This window comes from Crocuta crocuta, unplaced genomic scaffold, assembly GCF_008692635.1.
Source record: "Crocuta crocuta isolate KB4526 unplaced genomic scaffold, BGI_CrCroc_1.0 scaffold193, whole genome shotgun sequence".
Classification (NCBI taxonomy): Eukaryota; Metazoa; Chordata; class Mammalia; order Carnivora; family Hyaenidae; genus Crocuta; species Crocuta crocuta.
The window spans coordinates 3,060,674-3,088,114 of NW_027529624.1; the positions used below are offsets into that span (position 1 = coordinate 3,060,674).

The 27,441-nt window shown below is 47.2% G+C and overlaps 1 protein-coding gene across 2 annotated transcripts in view; it reads right to left on the bottom strand.

Annotated features, from left to right (window-relative positions):
* The window catches only part of SYN3 (synapsin III), a 416,215-nt gene that overhangs the window by 67,037 nt on the left and 321,737 nt on the right, over window positions 1-27,441 (bottom strand). For both annotated transcript variants that reach the window (XM_077762027.1, XM_077762025.1), the window contains one exon: window positions 2,950-3,012. In XM_077762027.1, the coding sequence (XP_077618153.1) occupies window positions 2,950-3,012 (63 nt within the window). The remainder of the gene's footprint in view (window positions 1-2,949; window positions 3,013-27,441) is intronic.

Genomic DNA, 27,441 nt, shown 5'->3' on the forward strand with positions numbered 1-27,441 from the left:
CTCCATACTCACTGCACACCCTTCTATCAGACCCCAACACACATTTTACTTATTGAGGTGCCTGTCTCCCCTGTTCCTTGACAGCAGAAACTGGGTCCTGTTCACCTTCTGACTCTCAGCACTGAGGAGGCACTAATCAATATATATGAACAAAGGAGCAAAATATAACTGAGTATGGGTCAAGCAGGGACCTAGGTGGATTTCTAACAACACTGAATCCATTGGAAACCTCTTTACCAGTTTCCTCCTAGGAATGTTCTCCTTGCCAGTCTCCAGGAAGACAAGCTTCCTTCTTGAGAGAAGTCAAACTACCACAGAAGGTACCAATTTTGTGTTTCTCTCTCTCAGACACGAATATGACATCATCTGCTCAGTCGGCATGTCCAGGCCTTTCCCGATAGTTTTCTCATTCCAAACTGAGGGAGAAAAGCCCTTTTCCCTTGATGTCAGCATTTCTGCAAACCCTAGTTTATTCTAGCGGGTGACACTTTTTATCCTTGGATATGTTTGCATCTTCCTTTCCATGTTTTGGGAATCCCTTTTGGATCTGAGTTTCTCAGAGCACTCTCTTCCCCCAAGCATTGAATTAGTGTCTTTTTTTTTTTTTTNCACAGAGCCCGACACGGGGCTTGAACCCACAAACCGGGAGATCATGACCTAAGCGAAAGTCGGCCGCTTAACCGACTAAGCCACCCAGGCGCCCCTGAATTAGTGTCTTTTAAGTATTTCCTGTCTGGGATTATTTGAAGGTTTACAAACAAAGTTTAATTCTTGGAAAATCTCTAACTCTTACCAGAATTATCCAAGATGGTGGCAGTGGATGGAAAGAAAGGGACGGGTTTGAGAAACTTGAATAATGGCAAATGACAAGACTTGACAACCATTTGGAAATGAAGAAGGGATTTCCATGCTGGGATGGTTAGAGCCTGAGGTTTCCATGGGAGACAAGGTGAGGATGGAGTGGAGGGAACTGGATATAAGAGCTGAGGCTCTGGATGGGGCAGGGGACTGTTGGTGTGCAGGTGGCTGCAGAAGCTGAAAGCAGATGAGCGTTCAGATCACATGTGCTGCTGGCAGAGACACATTAAAGATGGTCAGCAAGAAAAGGACATGAAGAAGACTGTGAAGGAGTAGCTGGAGACAGAGGGGGATGGGTCAGAGGCCACTGGAGAAGGAATTTTGGGACAAAAGGGGTGGCCAGCAGCTTTAAGGGATACAAGGAGGTCAGCTCCTATAAGGACAGAACAGTGCCCGCTGACTCAGCAGCAGAGGGTTGCTGAGCACTATGGTGAGGGCAGCCTTAGTGGAGTGGAGGGGCCATAGCCCCATGGCAGGGGTGCAGGAGGGATCGGAAGGAGGGCAGGTGTCTAAAGAGGGAGTCTCATCTATCCACTTGCCCAAAAAGCTGAGGGGCCACTGGGTACCAGGGGCCATTCTGGAACCTGGGAGATGGTAGTGGACACATAGGCGAGACCCCTGCCTTCATGGTGGGTATTTTAGGAAGACACAGTATTTTAGAAGGAGGACTCATTTTAAGGACAGTTGTTACCATCATCACCATTTGACAGAGAAGGGCCAAGAGAGGTCAATGGCAACTGGTACAAGTTCACACCAATGTCAGAGCCATGGGCCAGGCCCTGACCCATCTGGCCCTTCCCACTCTCTGCTGCCTGAAGGGGATGGACTTTAGGTGGGAACGGAAGACACAGAAGGCATCATAGGGTGGAGAAGAGTAAACGCACCAGGGGCAGGATTATTGATGGCTGAACCGGGCCTACCCAGATCAAGGTTTCTATTTATTGAGCCAGAGCCTTGAGAGGTGGCCTGTGGTAGCCTCCACACTTCCCCACACTCCCACCCCTCTTATTTAGGAGAACATCTCCCTTTCCTGTGGGAACCCTGATCCACACGGTTCAAGTGGGCCTGCAAACATCTCCACACGCACTTGTTAGGCACAGGAACCCAAACAAGGCTGACCAGTGTCCCTCCATGGATTATATAGAGAAGCTGGAAAGAGACAAATTCCTTTTCCTCTGGGACAGTGAGCTTGGGAACCAGGGTAGGCCACCCACAGTCACCTTGACTACCTGAAGTAAACACCAGGCAGAGATAAACAGGGTCAAGAAATACAGGAGACTGAGTTCTGATGGTATCGCTTGGGCTCCTGGATCCAGTTCTGCCTGAACCATGAGAGACTCTTGAATGCTGAGAACAAACCGAGGGCTGATGGGAGTGGGAGAAAGGGGAAAATGGGTGATGGGCATGGAGGAGGGCACTTGTTTGGATGAGCACTGGGTGTTATATGGAAACCAACTTGACAATAAATTATTTAAGAAAAAAAAAAGAACAATCCCAGACTTCCTGATGGCTTGAACCAATGAATTGTCCCTTTGCCTCTAGATTTTGAGTTTCTGTACTTGCAACAGAAAGAATCTGACCAATATATAGTTTCTCATACTAAGTCAGCTGGGACTGTGTCAAATCTATGATTTACTGCTGCAGAAGCTAACTGATTCCAGGGGCTTCCTCCACAGAGCCATATGTATGTGCCTCCTTCTAGCTACTGGCTCTGCAGGTGGCAGGGAGATGAGTAAGACGTGAGCTTAGAGAGTAGCTGTGGAGACGATGACGGAACAAAGGAATCACTGTCTATAAAGTGCTTCACACTCATTTCCCCAAATGCACAATCACAGGCAACAATTAAGCTGGCAAATCCACGTAGGGTTCAGCAGGTACAGACTGAGCTGGAGAAACGATGCTCCAAACTCAGAGGAAGGTGGAGTGGGAAGAAGGGGGGGAGGAGAGGGTGCATCCTGCATCCTGGGCTCCTCTAACACTATTCTGGGCGGCTGAGCTAAGGTGGGGCTGGAGGTGGACGGAGAGAGAGGGGAACAAGTAGTGGGGAGGCTGTGTGAGTATTAATGTGACTATAAGAGCTGCTTCTCATACCTTTCCCATTCCAGCGTGGGCGTGTCCCAGCTTGACCACCACAGGGAAGTGTGGGGCTGTGAGCTGGAAGAGACAAGAGGAAATCGCTCATTAGCATCCCAGAGCACTGCCACCAAGACTCCGGACATTACCTGTTCTGGAGAAAGATTCAGTCATCTGCTATTACCAGGAATCCCCACAGGAATGCCTTGACAGATGGTCACCCTAAATGCCAGTGAATTTGGCTTCCAAAGGAAGCTCTGAGTATTTAAAATCAGCCTGCCTGGGGCACCCACCATTCTGGAGAGAAGGCAGGGAGGTTTCAGATCCTGGCTTTACCACTTGTGTAACCACAGACAAGCTCTGCAAGGATTGCGGCTCAGTTTCCTCATCTGTAAAACAGGGATGATGAGTATCCACACCATAGGGTTGCTGTGAGGATGAAACAAACTATTACATTGGAAACATTTACATTGTAAGTGCTCAGTGAATGGCAGCTTCATTATGCCATCCAGTTCTGCCTTACGTTATCTTCCAAAAAACCTTCAAGTATCTGGAAACTCATTTCCTCCCCAAGCCCCTTCCAGGCCACCCTATGGAGGTTTCTTAATAATAATGGCCATGTCCACATGGGCACACACGTTTACTGGCTGCACTGCGCTGGGCATGTTCTGAGTGACTGTCCTATATCATCTTATTTGGAGAGCCATGTTACTTGTGTAGCTGGCTCCCCATAGCAACCTCAGTTCCAAGAACACTGCCTGACCCAGGGAAGGCGCCTAGTCTTCTCAGTAAGACCTGTTAGAGGCATGCATGCTTCACCTTATGATACAGAGAACGAGAGAGGGCTCCAAAGACTAGGCGCTTACCTATCCCTACCCATGGTCATTCTGCTGGGAAGGTTCAAAGCCAGGCTGTGCATCCTCCTTCATTCTGTTCATCTGTTGTTTGAGATACATTTGTCTGGTGTCTGGAATTCTGTTGGGAAATGTTTGAGGGCAAAGCTTCTCCCTTCTAGTTATTTAGTAATAATATCACTCCCCATACTTGGATCAGCCCAACCAGGGCTGATCATGTTACTCTCTGTGCTGTCTGTTCTGGTGCTGCTCACTCTGTCCTGGCTTGTCTACTGACAGTGCTGTCCGGCTTGACCCTCTGGGTGCCTTAAGAGGAGGAACCCGGCTTTTCTCTCTTGGTCCCCAGAGTCTAGTCTGACCTGGAGGCTGTAGGTGCCACAGAAGGGTCCACTGTGGGTCCCAGAGCCATTTGATGGGCCTCATCTTATTCTACCCATGCAGTGGCTCCACCAGGCAAGCAGGAAAGGTATTTTTTATCACCATTTCACAGGTAGGAACACTGAGACTCAAGGTGGGGGCAGGAAAGGTTGGAATTAGGACCTGAACTTGGGTCTGTAAGACTCTAAGCCTGATGTGAACGGTTTCCCCTAAGATGTGGCTCAAGGCTTCCTGCAGCAGACGCTGAATAAAAAAATTTCCTCCTTAATTCTGGCTAACATTGATGGTATCTTGGTTTCTAGAGAGAACAAATGCATCTTTTTTTTTTTAAAGGGCAATATTTGACTTCGATTCCAAAAGCAATATGTGCACACTATAAAAAGTTGGAAAAATATAATAAAAGTGCTATGTTTTTATTACACAGAAGATAATAAAAATCACCCTTAGACGTTTAGCGGTTTAGGTGTATTATCTGCTGATCTTCTTTTTTATAAATCCATATTTTTTTCATTTGTTCTACACTGAGAGCATAGTGAATATCCAATTTCGCTTCATGTTCCTTCCACTTACTGTTTTGTGATAACCATCTTCCCCATGGTGATTACTTGACAGTTCAATAGTTATTATAAAACATTTCACATGAAAAAAGACTTACGGATGGACACTTAGGCTCTTTCCATGTTTTAGCTATTGTTGAGAGTGCGAATGGATCAAGAANCTTATGGAGCAATATCATGGATACCCCCTCACTTAAGAAACAAACCACTGCCCACATACATGAAGCCCCTGATGTGCTTTCTTATCACACTCCCTCCCTCCCACCCAGAGGTTAGAGTCATTACACAAATTTTGTGTTTAGTAATGACTCGCATTTACTCATATTTTAATTATTACATAGGAGTCTCAAACAATATACACTCCACAATTTTAAATTTTATGAAAGTGCTATCAAAAGAATCTATTCTTGACAACCTTTTTCACACACTATGTTAGTGAGATTCACGTGTGCCCATCTACGTAGTGTGGATTCATTTTTACTGCTATTTTATGAACACATTACCATTTGTTCACTTCCTGCTGATGAACGTTTAGGCGATTTCTATTTTTCCAATGACAAACAATACTAGTACAAACATTCTTCTTTAATGTTTCTTTATTTATTTTTGACAGAGAGAGAGAGAGAGAGAGAAAGAGAAGGGCAGAGAGAGATAGAATCCCAAGCTGTCTCTGTGCTGTCAGTGCAAAGCTCTCTGATGCGGGTCTCGAACCCACGAACCGAGAGATCATGACCTGAGCTGAAATCAAGAGTCAGAAGCTTAACCGACTAAACCAGCCAGGCATTCCGAGACTAGTACAAACATTCTTGAGCTCCATCCCCTCTGCACATGCAGGGGAGTCTCTCTGGGGAGGTGATCAGGAGAGGAATTGCTGGGGCCCAGCAAAGCTCCTCTTGGTTTGGCTAGATATTGCCAAATTTGCTCTCCAAAGTGGCTCTACTGACTATGGTCTTTCAGGCAGGGAAAGAGCTCCCAACACCAGAGGTTGGAAAGACTTGAATTTCACCAACTCGAGGGATGTGAAGTAAATGAATGGGTGCATTTTCACCAAGTGGCTTTTGTTCTGCAGCAGAGCTGTCACACCCAGCCACCCACTCATAGAACCTGGAGACCTCCAGCAGTCCGAGAACTTCCCGGGTCACTACTGGGGCTTTATCTCCATGTCACTGTAAGATGGAGTGTGAGGTGAGGGGGAATGGGTGTGCTCTGTCTTCCCCTCCTCTTCTCCCAGCCTGATTATCTCCCCATACACTGATGGGTACCGGAAAGAATGTGGATGTTGCAGTTAAACTTACTCTCTAATCTGGGGCTAGATATTTAACCTCTTCAGAACTTAGTTCTCTGATCTGCAAAATGGGAATGATAATGTGTAACTCATGGGAGTGTGTTGGGGGAAGAAGAAATAAAATGAGGGTTACTGTAAAACTGCCTAGCACCAAGGGGAGGTTCGAACTCAAAGAGTAGAGTAGGACTGAGCTGAGGAAGGAGCTCTGTGGGGTAAGGAGATGAAGGGATGCAGGGGGGAGGAGGGAAGAGAGCTAGAGGTTGCTGCTTGGTACTGTGTGATAGCATGGCAGAGGGGGAAATGAAGGCCAACAAAGGAAAATCAGGGAATTATGCCCGAGGGAAAGATCAGAGGTAATTAAAAGCTGTGACACTTTTAATCTGGAAGAACCCAGCAATCATCTTGCATAGCCCCTACGTGGCCATGTGGTAGTAGGTAGAATTTCTAGGAATGCTCCCTAAGATGTCCCCCTCTAATCTCTGGAGGCTGTGAACATGATAAGGTCTTCATGCAATGATTGTTTTATGTCATACAGCACACGTGACCCTAAAGTATGGAGATTATCTGGGAGGACCTAATCAGGTCACATGAGCCCTTAAGAGCAGAGAACCATCTCAGGCCGGAGGCAGAAGAGGGAGGCAGACAGATTCAAAGTGTATGGAAGCCTCAGCACACTATTCCTGCTTTGAGATGGAGGTGGTCACTAGAGAAGGAATGTGAGTAGCCTGCCGGAGCTGAAGGCGGCCCCTGGCTGACAGCCAGCAAGGACGTGGGGACCAGAGGTGTACTGCAGCAAAGGACTGGATTCTGCCCTAACAGGAATGAGCTTGGAAGGGAAATCTTGAGCTCCCGAAGAAAATGCAGCATGGTGGCGCTTTGATTTCGGCTTTATGAGACCCTAAGTGGAGAACCTTGACCTGCCATTCCGGACCTCTGATCAGCAAATCTGTGAGATAATAAAGAGGTATTCTTTCCAGCTGCTTGATTTGTTAGTGCAGCAATAGGAAACTAATACATGTGTGTGTCCTCCCAGAAACTGAAGCCCAAAGAGTAAAAAGTGACTGTTTTCATGCCATACAATAGCAAAATGAGAAGTCAAGGCCGTGAGTTTCCACTCTCAGTCAAGCACCCTCTCTATCAAGGCACACTACGGGGCGCCGGGGTGGCTCGGTTGGGCGGGCGACTTCGGCTCAGGTCATGATCTCACGGTTTGTGGGATTAAGCCCTGCGTTGGGGTCTGTGTTGACAGCTAGCTCAGAGCTTGGATCCTGCTTCATATTCTGTGTCTCCCTCTCTCTCTCTGACCCTCCCCTGCTCAGGCCTGTCTTTCTCTCTCTCAGAAATAAAGAAAAACATTAAAAAAAAAAAAAAGGCATACTTCTCTCGGGACCACATGCATATCCAGAGTGCAATAAATTCTTTCTCTTAATCATAAAGATCAATAAAATAATATCAAATCAAATCAATTCATGAACTGAGTGATAGCTATGTGGCTGACACTGTGTTTTAGGCTGTAAAGGAATGGTGGGCAAGCCTGGGGTGGGTGGAGTCATGAGCAGGTCTCCCTAAGAAAAGGAAGGCTCTCAGAGTGCCTGGGTGGCTCAGTGGGTTAAGTGTTGGACTCTTGACTCAAGCTCAGGTCATGATTTCCCTGTTCGTGGGTTTGAGGCCCTGCACTGACAGCACGGAGCCTGCCTGGGATTCTGTCTCCCTGTCTCTCTGCCCCTCCCCTGCTCACACTCTCTCTCAAAATAAATAAAAATAAAAATTAAAAAAATAAAGTGATGCTTTAAAAAGTTGAAATAATAGCCTTTAAATGACCATAGAAATTCAAGATGAGGATGGTCCACAATGTCACCTCTAATCAAATCAATGTTTGAATCAGTCCACATTCCTTTATAATCCTCATTTATAGTTCCAATTAAAAAATGGGGCATTCGGGGCACCTGGGTGGCTCAGTTGGCTGAGCATCCGACTTCGGCTCACTTCACAATCTCGCAGTTTGTGAGTTCGAGCCCCATGTCTGGCTCTGTGCCTGCCTCGGATTCTGTGTCTCCTTCTCTCTCTATCCCTTCCCTGCTCATGCTCTGTCTCTCTCCGTCTTGAAAATAAATGTTAAAAAAAGGGGGTTTTCTGGATTTTAAATAAAAATGGGATATTCTGCAATAATCTTAGAGACAGAATTTTGCATCAGTCTTCTCATTTAACATCACACTCAAGTTTTTTTCCTACTTTGCCACAATATTTTTTATTTTTCTCATCCCTCCCCAACTCCCCAGTCCCAGTAACTGATCTCACCTGCCTGGTGTGTCTAGTGTGTTCTCTTGCCCATTGCTTGTCATGCTCAGGTTTTGCAAACACATGTGGACATATGTAGTTGAGGTCGATGTTTATTTTTTCAGAAATGGCCCTCATCACTGAATATCATGCCATGCACACTCCCTCTCTCCCAACGGTTTTAAATCCTCACAATATTCCACAGGACACAGTGCCACAATTCTTCAGCCATTTTCCTATTAATAGACATTTGTGTAACATTCTCTGTCTCGGTCTCTCTGCTACTACAAGCAAGACCACCAAATACTTTTGTACAGGTGTCCTTACAGACCTGTCTTCATTCCTACAGGCCAGGCCAAGGACTTTCCAAGAGGGAGAATCAGCAGAATATGGAGACATTCTGATAGGTTTCTCCAGTGATTTCCAAGAGCTCAGGAGATGAAAGTGGCTGCCGTGTTATTGCACCCTGGGTGGGACCGCCCACCATATCATCTCCCAGGCCAGCAAAGACTGCATTTACGGAGTGTCCTGTAACAGCCAGGGGTGGTGCTGGGCACGTTATATATGGTAGCATCTTTCCCTCCCCATGAGACAGAAGAGATCAGAGGCAAGCCATTGGTCCGAGGTCAGACAGGTAAGGACTGGTGGTCCGGCTTCTCCACCGCCACCCACGCTCCCTCCCCTTTCCATCTTTCCATTCCCAAGCTGTTCAGAGGCCATCCCATTTCCACTCATTTGCAACATGCCAGCCCCTCCCCTGAACGCAGACAGGTCACAGAGGACAAAAAACATCTTGTCGGCTATTTTCTCTCTTCCCTTCCCAACAATAGCTTTATTTAGTCCCCTTGGGGATGGGAGGCTGCTGCAGCCTCTCACAGGCTCCTTGTCCCGGCTCACATGCCCCGGGTGCTCCAGAGTTCAGCACTGTCCAATGGCGTGAGAGGCCTCACATCCTGTTAGAAGGGTCAGATCAATTTTTGAAACCACAGATCTCCACCCTGATAAGGGCCCTATTCAAAAGTCTCCCAAGAAGCCAAAATAAGTGGGGGTGGCCCAGGGCTCATGCTGGTCGTTCTCTTGAGAGGTTGGAGTCAGGGCAGTGTGAGTCCAGATCAGTGCTGTATCAGCCTCATCTTCAGGCCACAGAATTGGACAGGTGGGCCCTGAATGATCTGGTTCAGCTTCCCCCTGAAGGAGGAAATCCCCTCTATATTTATGATGCTCTGGAGATTTAAATGCATTCACTGCCTGGTCCTGGTTAAGAGTGGAGAAAACACAGGATGTCTGGGTGGCTCTGTTGGCTGAGTGTCCGACTTAGGTTCAGGTCATGATCTCACATTCGTGGGTTTGAGCCCCGTGTCGGGCTCTGTGCTGACAGCTAGCTCAGAGCCTGGAGCCTGCTTTGGATTCTGTTTCCCTCTCTCTCTGACCCTACCCTGCTCATGCTATCTCTCTCTCTCAAAAATAAATAAAACATTTAAAAAAATTTACAGAGTAGAGAAAACAAGGCCTGAAAGAGTCTGGGGGAGGAAATCAAGGGCCAGAGAAGTCTGGGAAGATTTCAGTGAGGAGATGGACCTCCATCCCATGCCTGCAAGGCTCCACCTGATCTAGCTCTTGCTTACCTCTTCTGTTTCATTTTGTGTTTCTCCTTCCTCCCCACCCCACCCCCTGCTTACCAGTTATGTACCAACTCACAGGGCTTTCAGGTCTTTACTGAATGGGCCACACTCCCTCCAACCACAGGGCCTTTGCACATGCCAGTCTTCTTCTCTGAAAGACTCTACCTAATAATCAATAAAATCATATTAATTCAAGTCAATTCAGTGGAACTAATTGAGTGAGAACTATGAGGCTGGCACTGTGTTTTGTGCTTTTGCAGGACACACATAACACTGAGATAAGGCCAATCATACTTGGGGTCTCAGTTGAAATGTTCTGTCCTCAGAGTGTTCCTCTGGCCACTGGTCTAAACTAGGTGCTTCCTGTTGTCTTCTCTATCACACCCTGAACCTTCCCTTCATAGTGCTAGGCAGCAACTGTAATTATATGTTCATTTCCTTCATGTCCCTCTCTCTGCTCCCTTGTAGGTGCTCTGACAAAAGAAGATGCTTAGCCTGTTTTGTTTACCACTGTATCTCCAGGATCCACACAAGGACTGGCATATAGTAGATGCTGGGTATGCAGTATATTGTCGGATGGGTATTAGACATAGCCTCCCATGACAGGGAGAGATGTCATGAGCAGACAGGCAGAGTCAGAAAGATCTGGGGGACAAGTTGTTGGTGAAGTTGGTTTGAGCGGAGCCTTGGGGAAGCAGTGGGAAAGAGGGTGGAAATACAGGAAGTGAAAGCTTGGGGGGCCCTTGCACCAGAGGTTGGAGGTCGGGATGTATTCTGCGGGCGCTGGGCAGCCATTGAGGGTTTGTGCTCAGAGGGCAGACATACACAAAACAGTTTTAGGAAGACTCTCCTGGAGGCTACAGTAACAACAGCTCCCATTTTTGCAGCACTTAGAATGTAGCTGGCATGGTGCTAAGCACTTTACATACATCACCTCATTTAAATCTCTTGTCACTTCTATGAGATGGCTCCTATTTTTACCCCCATTTTACATACAAGGAAATGAAGGCCAACAGAAGTAAAGTCTCTTGCCTAGAAGCACTCAGCAAGAAAGCAGGTGAGCCAGGATTTGGTCAGAACCTACCGCCCTGCATCCACATGGTGGTGCTTCTGGGTAATCATTCTATGCACCATCGAGTACCTGCTTCCCATGTGCCCAGAACTGTGTCCACTCATTTGATTTGGTTGGGTGGGTGGGTAGAGGCCAGCAAGCAGTACCAAGTGGTACAGAGCATGGCAGGGATTTGACGCCAGAAGGACCCTGAATTCACACCTAGCTCCCATATCTATGGTCGTGAGACTGTGGGCAAGTCACTGACCACTCTGTGACTCAGTTTGCTTATGTGCCAAACAGGAAGATCCTTGAGGGACCGACATTACAATAGGTGTCAGTCACTAAATGGCCGCTGCCGGTGAAAAGGCTTACACTGAGTTAGGAGATGTCCAAGCTGGAACGTAGTAGGACAGCAAACCACACAAGCTCCTATTTCCTTCACATCTGGGATCTTCGGGACTCAGGCAGGGGGACGTCAAAGGCTGATGGACAGGACTCGGTCAGTCCTCAGATACAGGAAGGGGAGATGAGAGGGAAGGAAGCCTGATGCCCAGGTTGTGAGCAAGGAGCATGACAAAGCCTTTGACAGAAACGGGGCAGCCCAGAAATGGGGTATGTTTTGGGCATTTTAAAAAAACATTCATTCAAATGAGAGAACAGCAATATCCCGACAGCTGCTTGATAAACCTTAATCTTGGTATGTAGTATCTGACGGAACCTTCTTGGAAAGCACTGCACACAAAGACACTCCTGTCTGGAGGGAGGAGAATGGATAAGATGACTTTTGACAGTCCTTTCTGACTCTGTAATGTGACAAACCCATAATTACCACCTAGATGACCGAAACAAGTTCAGACAACAGCTTACAGGGCTCTGTGTGATCTGGTTCCTGACTTCTTCCCCATCCCCATCTCACCCATGTTCCCCCATCAGCCTCTCTGTCCCAGCCTTGCTGGATTTCTTTCTGACCCCGATACTAGCTTTGCTCCTTCTAGCCACAGGGCCTTTGCACATGCTGTTCTCATTGCCTGGAACACAGTCCCTGCTCCTCCGAGCCATGCTTCAGATCTCAGCTCTAATGTCACTTCTCCAAAAAAGTTGGCTCCCACTTTTGGAGTGGCCACTCCTGCTCACCTCTTTCTCCTTCTTAGTACTTCCGCCATTTTAAATTTATCTGTGTAATTGTTGGACAGGTGTGTAACTCCTTCACTGGACTATAAGCTCCATAAGGAGGTGTGGGTCTGGGTTTGTTGTTGCTTATCACTGAGCCCCGAGGCCTCTCTGAAATTATAAACCTGTTTCCTGAACCCAGCCCTGGGATGGTCTCACAGGCACCTCCAACTCAACATTTCCAGGCAACCTCATAAACTTCCCCTCCAAAATACTCTCTTCTCCCAACCTCAGCCAATGGTCCCACCACCCACACAGGTGTCCCGCTTGCCTTCTTCATTCTCACAACCGCCCTAGACCCAGGTCAGACACACAGGGAGGGCCCCGGAAATGTTTGCTGAGTGAGGTCTGTGGTCTCACTGCCCAGCTTCATGCTCTCTGCCCTTGGAATCCCAACTCTGAACCCTCTGCATCATGTCCTCCTACATTTAGTGTGTCTTGGAAAAATACTGGTGGCATATTTAGAAGGATTTAACTAAACCTGCCCTACCAAAATACAAACATTCCTTTCTCTTACATTTCCTGTTTCCCTGAGAAACGGAATAGTCAAAAATAAACAAAGCGATAGGATGGCAATATTTGTCTGCAGATACGCTTTCCTTGTTCTCGCCCCTGTGATGTTTATGGCGCAGAAAAGCACCGGCCGCCAGCCTGTCTCCCATGAGGATTCTCCTGGGCGCTGCTCACAGCTCAGACAGCGTCCCCAGTAAGAATCTGGGATCGTCTGAATGGCTCAAAGTGTCTAAGACCACTCTGAATCCCGCGGATGCATGCTGCCACGGCAGTTCCACCCCCCTGGCTTTTCCATCTAATTTTCTTCTATTCGAGGCTGTTCCGGGTCCCATTTCTAGGTGTGGAAAGCTCCCATTACAAGCCTGAACTTTGTTTTTCTTCTTAGTCACTTCAGAAAATAGCTAAATATCAGAATTGCACCACTCCAGTACCTGCATTTCTGTTTCAGTTTATGCTCACAACATCATGTCTTAAGATTAAAGACAAACCTAGAGTTTTGGTTAAAGGTACACTTGTTGGTGTTACCCAGAACAAGCACTGCTTAGTTGGGGATATAAGCAAAGGGAGATACCCTTTTCTCTGGTTCAGGGAAGCTGCATTCGGGGAATGCCTCGTACAGCATGAGGAAGAAGAGCGAACGCAGGCTTTGAAGCCAGACAGACTAGAGTTTAAATACTGTTGGCGTCACTTCCTACAGGCACACCCTGGAGCAAGTTTCCTAGCCCCTTGGGTCTTGGTTGCTTTTGCTGTAAACGGGAAGAGGCACCCAGCAATTAAATAACTGTGAAGATTTGAGTTTGTACGTCAAATACATGCTACCTATAGCTGGATTCCAGCCAGAAATTCCCCAGGGATCATTTGAATTAGCATTCACTTAAAATCAATTGAAAAAAACAACCCCTAATTACCACTGGATGCAATTATGAAGAGCTTTTTTAAAGTTTTCATTTCTGTACTATTTATAATAATTTTCCTTGAAATTACTTACAAATCATCATGGAGTTGATTAATGAATTACTCTGATATTCCTTATACAGAATGACTCTATGTACTTAATTTCTTGTGCAGAAATAAATTCAACCTCAGACGATTGCAGGCTGCCTGGTTTTTTCCTGTAAATCTTGCATAGCCTTCCATTTAATACAGAGAGATCTGGGGGCGCCTGGGGGGCTCAGTCGGTTAAGCATCCAACTTCAGCTCAGGTCATGATCTCATGGTTTGTAGGTTTGAGCCCCGTGTCAGGCTCTGGACTGACAGCTCAGAGCCTGGAGCCTGTTTTGGATTCTGTGTCTCCCTCTCTCTCTGCCCCTATGCCCCTCCTTCTCTTGCACTTGCGCTTGTGCTCTCTCTCTCTCAAAAATAAACAAAGATTAGTTGGCCATACATTTGCGGGCCCAGTTCTGAGTTCTCTATTCTATTCCATTGGTCTATGTGTCTATTTTTGTGCCAATACCATACTGTCTTGATGATGACAGCTTTGTAGTAGAGGCTAAAGTCTGGGATGGTGATGCCTCCCATTTTGGCTTTCTTCTTCAACATTACTTTGGCTATTCGGGGTCTTTTGTGGTTCCATACAAATTTTAGGATAGTTTGTTCTAGTTTTGAGAAGAATGCTGGTGCAATTTTGATTGGGATTGCACTGAATGTGTAGATTGCTTTGGGTAGTAATGACATTTTAACAATATTTATTCTTCCAATCCATGAGCATGGAATGTTTTTCCATTTCTTTGACAAAGCAGGAAAGAGTATCCAATGGAAAAAAGACAGCCTCTTTAACAGATGGTGCTGGGAGAACTGGACAGCAACATGCAGAAGAATGAAACTAGATCATTTTCTTACACCATACACAAAAATAAACTCAAAATTGATAAAGGACCTGAATGTGAGACAGGAAACCATCAAAACCCTAGAAGAGAAAGCAGGAAAAAATCTCCTTGACCTCAACCAGAGCAATTTCTTACTTGACACATCCCCAAAGGCAAGGGAATCAAGAGCAAACATGAACTACTGGGACCTCATCAAGATAAAAAGCTTCTGCACGGCAAAGGAAACAATCAATAAAACTAATAGGCAACGACAGAATAGGAAAAGATAGTTGCAAATGACATAACAGATAAAGGGCTAGTATCCAAAATCTATAAGGAACTCATCAAACTCCACACCCAAAAAACTAATAATCCAGTGAAGAAATGGGCAGAAGACATGAACAGACACTTTTCCAAAGAGGACATCCAGATGGCCAACAGACATATGAAACGATGCTCAGCATCCCTCCTCATCAGGGAACTACAAAAAACAAAGCAAAGCAAAACAAAACAAAACAAAAAAACCCCACACTGAGATACCACTTCACACCAGTCAGAGTGTCTAAAATGAACACATGAGGAGACTATAGATGCTGGTGAAGATGTGGAGAAACGGGCACCCTCCTACACTGTTGGTGGGAATGTAAAAATGTGTAGCCCCTCTGGAAAACAGTATTTTTCAAAAATACTCAAAAAATTAACAATAGAACTACCCTATGATCCAGCAGTAGCACTGCTAGGAATTTACCCAAGGGATACAGGAGTGCTGATGCATAGGAGCACATGTACCCCCATGTTTATAGTAACACTCTCAACAATAGCCAAAACATGGAAAGAGNCAAACAAACAGTGAGATCTGACCCTTCATAGCTTCAATGATGGTGCCTGGCTTTTTTTTGTTTTCTTAATAACAGCTTCATTAAGGTACAATTTACAGACCACAAAATTCACCTTTTTATAGTATACAATTCAATGTAGGATATCCACAGAGCTGTGCAACTATTATCACTATTAATCTAATTCCAGAACATTCTTGTCATTCAAAAAGAAACCCCATGCCCATTAGCAGCCACTCCCCAGGCATCCCTCCCTTTAGCCCCTAGCAGCCAATGCTCTACTTTGTGTCTCTATAGATTTGCATGGCCTGGAAATGTCATATGAATGGAATCATTCAGTATGTGACCTCTTGTGACAGGCTTCTTTTCCTTAGCATCATGGTTTTCAGGTTCATCCATCAGGTGTCAGTGCCTGATCTTTATTTATTTATTTTTATTTTTTGAGAGATGGAGAGAGAGAGAGAGAGAAAGAGAGAGAGAGAGAGAGAGAGAGAGAACGAGCAGCGGAGGGGGAGAGAGAGGGAGAGAGAATCTGAAGCAGGTTTCATGCTCCACACTGGGCCCGATGTGGGACCCGACAGAGGAATGTTTGGGAGCCAAGGAAAACGTTTCAAGAAATGCTGGTATTGGGTATCCATAAGCAGAATAAGAGAGAGATTAACCCTGGTTTCCTCTCCCCCTACCAGACCATTATGGCTTCCCTTCTGAAAATGACCTTCATTTTCCAAATGCTCATGACTAACTTTGAAGCCATTCAGAGAGGAAGGCTTGACGTGTGGATTTTATAATCCTACCAACAAAGCTAAAACTGTGATTGCCCTTATGTTTATTTTCATGTTTATTTGTTGAGCCCCATGAGGGCAAGGCCAGTATTCATTCCGTTCATTGTTTGCCCTGCACACAGCAGGTGTCCAGCATCTGTTGGTAGAACTCACTGCATGAACGTAGAAACAGAGTGCTGAGAGCTGTGTCAATGGTAGGTGCTGTGAGTATAACCCACCATCATCATTATCATCATGTACTGACTGAGCCACTTGTAGACGTGCCCTTTCCCCTGTATTCTCTTGGTATCTCTGACCTTATTCAGGCCCCACCAGGGCACCCACCCTTTCATTAGCATCCCCACCGCAATTCCTTCCATCTGTGGAGGAGGCTGCATTAGTACAGTTGCCTGGGCTGAGCACTGGGCTCTACCACCACCGAGCTGTGTGTGCGTCCTTGGGCAAGTTGCTTTACGTTTCTGTGCCTCAATTTCTGCATTGATATATCCAGCTGAAAAGATTACGTTCCACATAGATTGCCTCAGGGTTTAAAGTGAGTTGATATAGGGGCGCCTGGGTGGCTTAGTCGGTTAAGCGGCCGATTTTTGCTTAGGTCATGATCTCGCGGTTCGTGGGTTCGAGCCCCACGTCGGGCTCTGTGCTGACTGCCAGCTCAGAGCCTGGAGCCTATTTTAGAGTCTGTATCTCCCTCTCTCTCTGACCCTCCCCTGTTCACGCTGTCTCTCTCTCTCTCTCTCTCCTAGAAATAAAAAATAAAAATATATAAAAAAAATAAAGTGAGTTGATATATGTACATGATATAGCTGTGCAGGTAGGGAGGGGCGAGCACCGTGCTGGCTGTCAGTGTTATTGTTAACCTCGTGCTATTCTCCAAGTGCTGTTGTGTCTCCCTCTGTCACTGCTCCAGGCTTTCCAAGGTGACACCTGTCAAGAGGAATCAAGGCTTCCAAGGTAAAGCCTGGCAAGGGTTTCATGGGCTACCGTGTAGCCCACACTCTGCAGTCGGTGGGTGTATGTTGGCCATGGGGAAGTATGTCCTGAGGTGATGGCTCTGAGTCTGGATAGAGAGATGGGCAAGGGCCACACTAGTTCTTTCCTGGCCTCGAGTCAGGAGCTCTGTTTGCACACAGTGGAAGGATCTGGTAGCCCTTGAGGGTCACCCCAACCACCAAGATGCCCACTTTTCATCACGCTATACCAGCACCTCCTGCCTGGTCTGACAGGAACCAAGGGGGTCAGACGTGGGAATGGACCAACTCAGCACGACAGAGTTCCTTCACTGCATGAGGAAATAGGTCAGAGAGGCAGAGACCCCAGGCAGGGTCACGTTGCTGGCTAACACCCTCCAATCCCCACTTTGCTCTGTCTCTGTGGTTATTAACGGGATGTAAAAGGTGGAGGGAATTGCCTCTGATTTATAAATAAGGCAGCTGACATGTAGAGAGAGGGTACCTGCCCAAGGCTACACAACCAAGCCTTAAACTGGGGAGAGGCCCCTGGCCAATTCAGAGGTATTTCTGCCCCAGGCCCCATCTTCTTCACTTAAAAAAAAAAAAAAGTCTTCTATGGAACACCAGCTCCTTGCCTCCAAGGAGCCTTTCATTCTGTAAGTTTCAGACAAATGTTGAAAAAAACCCACCACTGTTCCATGAGGAAGAATGGTGGAAGCTTTAAAACTGTGCCTGCTTTTTATCGAGAGCTCTGCCGGAGACAGATACTCCGTGCTGATGTGCATTTCCTACTGGAGCCAAACAAAAACCTTTGAGACGTGCAGCCCGACAGGGAAGAGGGTGAAGGGAGGCGAGGGCAGACAGCAGAGGCAGTCACAGCCACGGTGACTGGTGATCGGAGATCGCAGGGCCACGGTTCCACCCAGCTCCGCCTGCTCCAGAGGAAGTGAGAACAGCCACCAGGTGGAAATGCTGCTCTGTTTGAGGAGTGTGCTGGAAGGGGCTGCTCGCTCAGATACAAGAATGATCTTGGTCACAAAGGCTGGCCATTGGGCAGTTTTAAACCCAGATAACGTCACGTCAGTGACATAAGGCGGACTTTCACGTCCACTTGCCTGCAGGAGTGGAGATTTGGGGAGGGGAGGGCCAGCCTAGGGCTTGTTCTTACCCTCCATTCCACACCTCTCAGGGGTGCCGGGAGAAGGGGAGGGTGCCTGGGCAGGACTGGGACAGCATATCAACGACTTCCAGGGGAGTGCAATGGGGCCTGGAAGGTTCCATAAGTTTCTCTGTTGAAGGTGTGCAAGGGGACGCAGCTGATAGCAAAGCCGTGAGACCCATCTAGGGTCACGACTGGCCTGCAAGATGGCAATTCCCTGGATCTGAGATTTCCAGGGAATGCTGCATGATGAGAGTCTTGGGCGAGTGGGAGAAGAAGGGAGCACTGATTTGCACCCAGCTGGGAGGCAGAGGGGACCCTACGGGAAGGGGCAGCATTCTCAGGGCTTGCTGTCCTGCGTGGAGAGACAAGACGTGAGGGTGAACAAGAGCCCAGGGCAGCACTGCAGGACCTGTAGCTCAGGATGAGCAGGGAAATTTCCACCCTCTCTCCCAGAGGGGAGCACCATCAGGACCCGAGCGGACACTGGGGCCTTGTGCCACAGGGCAAGACATGTCTCTGGATGCAGGGCCCCCTTTAAGGAAGGAGTCGTGCTGGCCACCAGTGATAGAGGCCAATTATTCAGGGTCTACATGAGGCAGACTCCACAGCAGCTGAATAGGTGCATCTCATTTAATCCTTATGAGAGCCTGTCATAGTGCGACTAATATCTCTGATTTGCCAACGAGAAAAACCAAGACTGCAGTAGACATCTGGCTGAGGCCAGAGTCCATGATTTGGGACCATACTGCCTTTCCTTTCACTCACACGGATCCATAAATGAGTGACTTCAATTCAGCAGTGTAAACATTCAAGAAAATTATGAAGAAAATGCTGTAGGAGCAAGGAAGAGTGAGTGTCATCTGTATGAGAGAGGGGATGTTAGAAGAAGCCTCACGGACAAAAGGACATTTGCACTGGCCTTTGCCAGTCAAGCAAGAGTTTGCCAGGTGGAGGAAAGGGCTTTCCAGACAGACATGTCCACAAGGAAAAAGGCATAACAGGGCTGGCCAGGGCTTCACATTTAAGATGGACCTCAAATTTGGGCTCTTTAATGCCTTCTCCAAATGAGGATATACACACAGTCATTGTGTATGTATGTGTGTGTGTGTGTGTGTGTGTGTGTGTGTGAATGTTAAAACAATGTTTTTTTGTTTTTTACTTAAAAGTTTTTTTAAATATTTTATTTTTGAAAGAGAGAGAGAGAGACAGAGACAGAGTAAGAGTGAAGGAGGGGTAGAGAGAGAGGGAGACACAGAATCTGAAGCAGGTTCCAGGCTCTGAGCTGTCAGCACAGAGCCCAACACAGGGCTTGAACTTGTTAACCAGGAGATCATGACCTGAGCCTAAACTGGATGCTTAACTGACTGAGCTACCCAGGTGCCCCATAACAATGTTTTTTTTTAATGTACACACTAAGGGGTTCTTGGGTGGCTCAGTCAGTTAAGCGTCCATCTTCGCTTCAGGTTATGATCTCACAATTCGTGGGTTCGAGCCCCGCGTTGGGCTCTGTGCTGACAGCTAGCTCAGAGTCTGGAGCCTGTTTCAGATTCTGTATCTCCCCCTCTCTCTGACCCTCCCCTGCTCACGCTGTCTCTCTGTCTCTCAGAAATAAATAAAATGTTAAAAAACATTTTATAAATAAATGTACACATTAAAACTACATCACAAATTTGGTTACCCTGCTCTGGAATTAAAAAAAACAACAACAACCTGTCATCTCAAAAAAAAAAAAAAGGACTATCTTCATCTTTCAGAAATACACACTGAAGTATTTTCAGATAAAAGGACACCATATCTTGGATTTGCTTGAAAATAATCCAGTGTGATATTTAGGAGGACACTTGCTGGGATGAGCACTGGGTATTGTATGTGAGTGATGAATCACGGGAATCTTCTCCCCCAAATCAAGAGCACAGTGTAAGTTAGCCAACTTGACAGTACATTAAAAAAAAAAAAATCCAGTGTGGGGTGGGGGTGTAAAGTGGCAAAACTGGGTCTGGACTAAAGTGGGATGATGGGTACATGGGTGTTCATCATATTTCTCTACTTTATGTATGTTTGAACATTTCTATAATACAACATATTTTAGGGAGCCCCCTTCCTCTGAGTGGTCTTGGGGAGCCCTAGGATATCCCTTGTTATGAGGATGAATGAAGGGGAAGGGCTGAAAAGTAGATTGGAGCCAAATTGTTTAAAGCCTCGTAAACTGTTCTGAGAGGTTTGGACTTAATCCTGCAAATGACAGGGAGCCCAGGAAGACATCTGTAACAGGAGAATGACGCCATTAGATTTGCATTTGGGAAAGCTGGTGCCTCAACGATGGAGGGGGTATGAGTGTGTGTTTGGGGAGAAGAGATCAGGCAGGTGGAGGCCCTAGACCAAGACTTGTAGACAGCAGGTCGGCTTCCCCTTCACACTGTCCCTTGGGCTGTACCACCAGGAAGCACCCAGGCTAAGTCAGCGGCTGCGGAACCGAGAGGAGGGATGGATGTGAGCAAGACCTCTTTTAACTTTGTTTCCCAGCATCAGGCTCTATTGTGGCTCCTTGTCACAACAAGGAATTACTTATTGCAATTGGCCAATAAGAATTACTTACTGTCTCCCTGGCTAGACTAGGTGTAGCCAGGCCAAGCCCATCTTCCTCCTTATCCCAGAGCTGGCCCGACGCCTGGCAATCGCCAACTGCTGAGTGAACAGACGACTGTACAGCATGGGGCTGTCTCTGATCACTCAATCTCTGAGGAATGAACGAGTAACCAGAGCAGCACCTGACACACGGTAACCCCTCAATAAATGTCTGTGGGTTGGTCTGAACTGATGTGAAATTGCAGGACACCGGGCCCGAGGTGGGTGAGGACGGTTCAGATCTCCCCTTAGCAAAAAGCAATTTCCTCCCAGCACAAGAGCTTTCAAAAAGGCCGTGGTTTCTAAGCTGAAAGGGGATGGGAAAAAACAAGCCGGGCACAGGGTTTGCCCATTAATATGTCAGCCCTTGAAACTTATGTCTCCATCTCTCTCTTGGCTCCTTGATGGGATGCTTCCTCCATCTCAGATGGATGGTGTTTTTCCTCCTTCTAAAAAAAGCTTTTTGATGCTTTTAAATTAGGCAAATGAGCAAGGGCAATGTTCATTTTTTCCTCCTTTCATTTAGAAAATGTGTGGCGTGCCAAAAGGCCGTTGGACGGAATGTTCACAGGCCACATAATAGAACAACAGAGGCTGCCAAGCTCCTAAATCACTAACCAGACAGGAGAATCTCAGCTCTTGGGACTTGGAGATCCTGGAGCCAGCACCATGGGTCCCCAGCAAGTGAAAAGATGGCCTAAAGCCCGAGGTCTCAGCTGGGAAGAACACCCACCCCTACCTTGAGGAACTGGAAATTCAAAGTGGCTATACCTCTTTGAGCTCACCTCTCTGACAACTGCTTACAGACGGAGGAAAGTGGGTCCTCTTCTGCAAATCTAAGGGAGTTGGTCCAATGCCAGTATCTCCTTTCTGAACTTCAGTTTACTCATTGGTAAAGTAGGTCTAAGTAAAGGAATGCAGAAGAATAAAGAGGATCTAAATGCAGGTGTCTACCTATCTCTTTGTTGCTTGCCTCTCTCTGGAATCTGTGATGTGTTGAGCTTTGATGCCCAAGGTGTGGTTCTGGCACCAGTGGCCTCGGTGTCACCTGGGCCCTTGTGAGAAATGCTGAACCTCAGCCCCATCCCGGACGTACTGCTCAGAATCTGCATTTTAACAAGATGCTCAGGTGATTTGTTTATGTGTCAAGGTTTGAGGAACACTGGTTTCTCTGACCATGTGATCTTAGCTAAGTCACTTTATCTTTGAACTTTATTCATTTATAAAAATAAAAGGTAGTAATCTAAATGGCTTCTAGATCTGAAGTCCTATAAAGTCCAAGTCCTGCTAATAAATACCAGCCTTTGACCCTCAAAAGTTTCATGCCTGTTCTAAAATGTCAGGTTTTGAATTGGCCAGGTAATCAGTGAACCTGTGTTTAGGAGAGGTCACTGGGCCAGGCTGTGTTTGCGTGATGTGGAAGTGTATGTGTGACCATGCCTCCCAGACAGTCCCCTCTGAAACTATTGTGTCACATTATCTACCCTTAAATCTCAAATCCTTAAATCTCAAATCTAGAAAATACAGGCTCCAGCAGCATCAGACAGAATCCCAACCGTGGCTGATCGACTGCACCAACATTTCCAATTAATGGTTTCCCTGCATCCGTGTCCCTTACAATATGACTTTACAGGTCCTTCCAGCAAGATATGGACTCTATTTCCCCACCCCTTGCATCTGAGATGGCCTTGCGACTATTTTTTTGGCCAAGACAAGGCTGCAAAAATGATGCTAGGTCCTGAGCGGTGTGTGCTTGAATGCAGTGTATGAGAAGGGACCCTTGTTGCGCTCCTGGGGTTCAATAACAGGTGCTTCAGGATAGTGAGGCAGCGCAGCATTGTCTTTAGGGTCAGGTAAGGCTGGGCCCTGGCTACCTTTGTCTTTTTCTGCCTCCTTAGGGCAGGAAGGAACTAAGAGATCATTCATACCAAGGCAAAAATGCCTTTCTCCAATTTTAACCCTTGCCAGGCATTTTAAAAGGGGATCAGTGACTTTGCTAAAGGCCCTAATGGAGCTCTAATAGAAAAAAGCATCTCAGCCCAAGTGCCATGGGACAGCGGGGTTTTGTGGTTGCTGTTTGCACACAGCTGTGTGAGTGCTGGTCTGAGAGGGGCTGTGGGGGGCAGGAATGGGGGCTCAGTCCAGCCCATGCTCCATTTGCTGAGCCATGCATGCATGCATGTGGGGGTGAGGAATTCTTTTCAGCTTGAAGGGACACAACCTTTTCCAGGTCACCCCTGCATAGGGGGTGCCTCTTTCCTAATTCACTCAAGGTCTTCACATATGTTAATTTCTACTCCAGAGAGAAGGATATAGGAGCTACGGAGGTGGTCAAGAGAGGGTTGCATCATCTCCTGGGGAGCAACTCTGGGTTAGCACTTTTACCTTTATTTCCTCATTTATTCTGTCTTGTAACTCTACAAGGTTGGTACAAGGTATGGCCATTTTGCAAACGGGAAGACTGAGGCTCAGAGAGATTAAGAAGCATACCTAAGTTTATCCAGCTAACAGGTAGGGGAGCAAGCATACTGACTCAGATCTTTGTGACTATCTTGATGCCCAGGTGAGACCTGCTAGGTTTGAGAGTGATGACAGATAGCGATGAGTCCTGGACTCAGATTCAACTTTACCTGAGTGACCTTGACACCTCATTGCTTTCCCTGCAAAAAGGATGGAGTGAGCTCTGTCAGTACAAGAAGCGGTATTCTGAACCTCCACAAAAGGCCCTGTTTACTTATCATCTCACAGCTGGGCTGGATTAGTCCAGCTTCGGAAACAGCTTTCAGAAATCAGTGGGCTGGAAAAGTCCAATTTGTCCTGGAGAATGCGCTGAGGCCCCACCCATTCTCATCAGTGTCCCCTGCTCTGTATCTCCCATGACTGACCTCTCTGTTTTGTGGCCCATCCCCACCTCTTTCTCAGGGTCAAAAAAAATGTCAGCATTTCTCCCTCCTCCATCCCCATCTTTGTCAAACTCCTGAAAGTCCACATTGGAAGGAGAAGCAGAGAGGAGGAAATTCCTTTTAGGACAAGCTGCCTGGATTTCCTTTTGCTTCCTGCCTCATTTCCTTGAGGCCTACATTTATTGATTTGAGGCCTGGGTCTTGAGGAAGTTAGGGTTGTTTGGGGGGCCAACAGTGAAAGCCCAAGCTTCTTCATTCCTGAGGGGCAGCTCAGGGGGAGGCTTGAGGTGACCTGAGGGAAGGGCAGCTGCAATGTGTTTTCTCACAGCCACACTTGGGTTAACATTCCAGAAAGTCAGAGCCAGGAGGGACTTACTGCTCAGCAAGTCCAAAAGGCTCTGACCCTGGGCTCCTTCACCAGCTCCAAGGGGGCTGTGGACCTCCCGAAACTAGGTGCAAAAATGTCTCTCTCTAAGGGTGAGAACTGCATTTTTCAAGGAGAGGCACCATGGGCTTCTTCTGTTTCTAAAAGGTGGTTGAGGCACTTCCCTCTGTAAGCTAAATATGCAGAATGCTTCTACTTTAGACGTAATTTTTGTAGAAGGGGAAACTGAGGCCCAGGAAGAGGAAGTGTCATGTTCACGGTCATTGAAGTGATTGAGCTCAGATTACAGACCAGCAGAAGTATAATTTGGGACTGGCGGTGGGGGAAACATATTCTTCCTGAACATACTTGCCCCAAGTATGGCCTTTTCCACAGTGTTTAACCACAGAGCGTTGACCAGATAGCTATAAGAGTAAGTTTAAAGACTTTAGCAGAAGTGCAAAGACAAGATTTATGATCCAGGGGGAAAAGGGAGTCAAAGTTTGTCAAAGAAAGGATCTTTAAAATATATAACACATACCTGCACCAATTGATAGCAACAGCCCTCCTCCCCCAACCTGCCTGCATAAGCCCAGGTGGGGAACCTGGATATGGCCCCCAGATGCCTGGAATCCAGGAATGCTACCTTCCAATTCATTGCTCTTTCCTCCTCACCGTTCATTCAGCCAATATGGACTGATTTCTCAACTCCATACCAGATGCCAGCATATGGTAGTGAACAAGGTCTCTGCCTCCATGGAACTTGTTCAAATTGAGAAAACCAGTATCATCTTTGTAATAATAAGAGGGGACTCTGGCCCAGGGTGGGGTGGCACAGCTCTGTGTAAAGAGGCTCCTCCTCAAGCTTTGAGGTGCCCCCTCCCTCCCCAAGAGAGGGCTCTGACGGGAAGAGATGACACTAATGGTCATTTGTTTAAGATTCGACATCCTCCATCTCAGAAGGGTCTCCGAGGTCTTCCTGACTCCAAGGACACTGCAGATTCCCAGCTCATAATAAATGATGCTCATGAGCATGCCAGCCCTTTCTTTCTATGAGGCAATCCTTGAAGGCCTTTGCCAAGATAAACTGTTTGGCCTTCTGCCTTGAAAGTTGATCCTCTTCCGAGTCTGATTATTGCTTTTCTGAAACACAGGGACAATGACATCATTGCTCCCTCCCTGGCTTAGGGATTTGATGGTCAGCATGAAGTCAGGGTTTGGAATGGTGCCTGCTCTTTGCCAATGCCCAGGGAGGCCTGGGGTGGGGGCCCTGGAGTGAAGCAAGCTTGTGAGGGAGGAGTGGGCTCCGTGAGGTCCCCAGAGGCTGGGAGGAGGGTTCCCTTTTCAATCTGTTGCTGGCATCTGGGTCTGCCTTGCTGTGCACAGGAAGGGCAGCACTCTGAGGAGGGCTGAGTATGTATCAGTGGACATGCACCTGTCTGGCTATGCCAGTTGTTAAAATATTGGAAAACTTTCATCCCTACTGGTAGCCATTTGCTGGGTGTCTTCCTGCCACCGCTGTTGCCTTGGCTTCTCTCCTGTGCCAGCTCCTCCCAATTTCTGCCACGGAGCACCTCCAGGCCCTGGCCAGCAGCCCTCTGATGGCTGATGCCAGTGCCATAGCAGATAAAGTGTGGCTACTTGCACAGGGATGTAAGGAATTTGTCTGGTTTGGTGTCCAGACACCTGCAGGAACATACGACCATGCGAGTTTGGGGCAGGGCCTCGGCACCCCTAACGGGAATTCCCTCTCACCACTGTGGGGCTTGGTCCTCGTGCAATCAAGGGTGAATACTTCCTTTGCCTGAGGCTGGGAGGCACCTTGGAGGTGCTCTAGTCCAGTCCCCTCTATGTGCAGAAGCCATCTATCTGCAGCTCAGAAAGGGGAAGTCATTTGTTCAAGTAATAGTAAGTTGGTGACTGATCCAAGACTTCTGTCTGTTCTTCAGGTTATGATACCCAAGGAAACATTTGTACCCAAAGGGCCTGAACTTGGGGAGAGAGATCACAGGTACTGAGGTGGTCTATATATTCCACTTAGAGCACAACTTTCCCCCAAACAAAAAGAAAGGTGGTGCCATGTTGGAGAAAACTCTGGGCCAGAGACAGCAAACCTGAATGCTCAGAGGAGCCCATCAGAGACTGATGTCAGTGGAAAAGAGGTGGTATCATCGTCATGACACCTGAGGCAAGCAAATATCTTGGCTTCAAAGAGCCAGAAGACATTCCAAGCATTCTTCTACCCCTCATCGGCTCCCTTTCTGCACCCATGGCTGGTTTAGCAGAACAGACATTTTCTCTAGCTTGAGTGGGTGTTAGACTTCACCTCAGCATGGAGTCAGTCATAATCACGTTACTCAGTGACTTGGCATGGACCTCGGCAGTGGTCTCGAATTGGCAGTACATGGGCTGAATGTGGCCTGCAGATCTATTTCATTGGGCCCATTCAGTGTCTTTGATTTTTAAAAATTAAATAAGTTGCCAAAGTGGGAGATTTTATATAAAAACTTGGACACAAGGCTCTTCTTGAATAATCGTTATGGATTTGGCCACTTATGTGCCCATGTTTCTGCAGGAAGGACCAGCCCCTTTCAGATGGGGCATGCGTTTCTGTTTGCCACTCTGCATTCCCACCTCTCCTGCTGGTTTCTGTCATCTGCTGGCCCAGAGGTGCTCAAGGCTGCCCCCATTGGCCCACCACTCTCGGCCCACCACCGCTTGCCACATGAAACTCCCTTGCTTTTTGTTCCTTGGAAAAGTTGTGATCTGGATGGAATAAACAGGCCACTTTTTCTGTCCAAATTCAGGTCCTTTTGGGTATGGGAGATGCTCAAGGTCTCAGGCCCATCACAGAGATAGTCTTTGGTTGACTGTTGGGCTGTGATTTCCGAGGCTCCTATCCTTCCTTTCTGCCCACTCCCTCCCCCAGCAAAGCCCTTCTTTCCACCCAGGATACCCAGCTCCTGATGTTCCGTGGCTGAGTGCCACATCCAGACCACTGCACTGTGTAGACATTTGTTTAACACCTGTGATAGGTACTGTGTGGGGATTCAAGCATCAGACACATGTTCTGACTTTTTGTTTCAAGGATCTGGCTTATGTTGTGGGCAACACACAGAGACACGGATGACCCAAAGTGAAGGCCAAAAATGCTGCATCATAAGAAAGGCTTCAAAAAGGACAGCTGCCATCTGCTGGGGAAGGGACAGGAGGGATCAGGAACTGCCTGATAAAGGACAAAGTGTTTGAGATGGGCCTTGAAGGACCACTAGAATCTCAAAAGATGGGAACTGGCTGGGGTGGGGAGGAAAGAGTGTTCAGGGCAGGCAAAGGAACCGGCTTGAGAAGAGGCTAGGGTGGGGAGGAGGGTGTG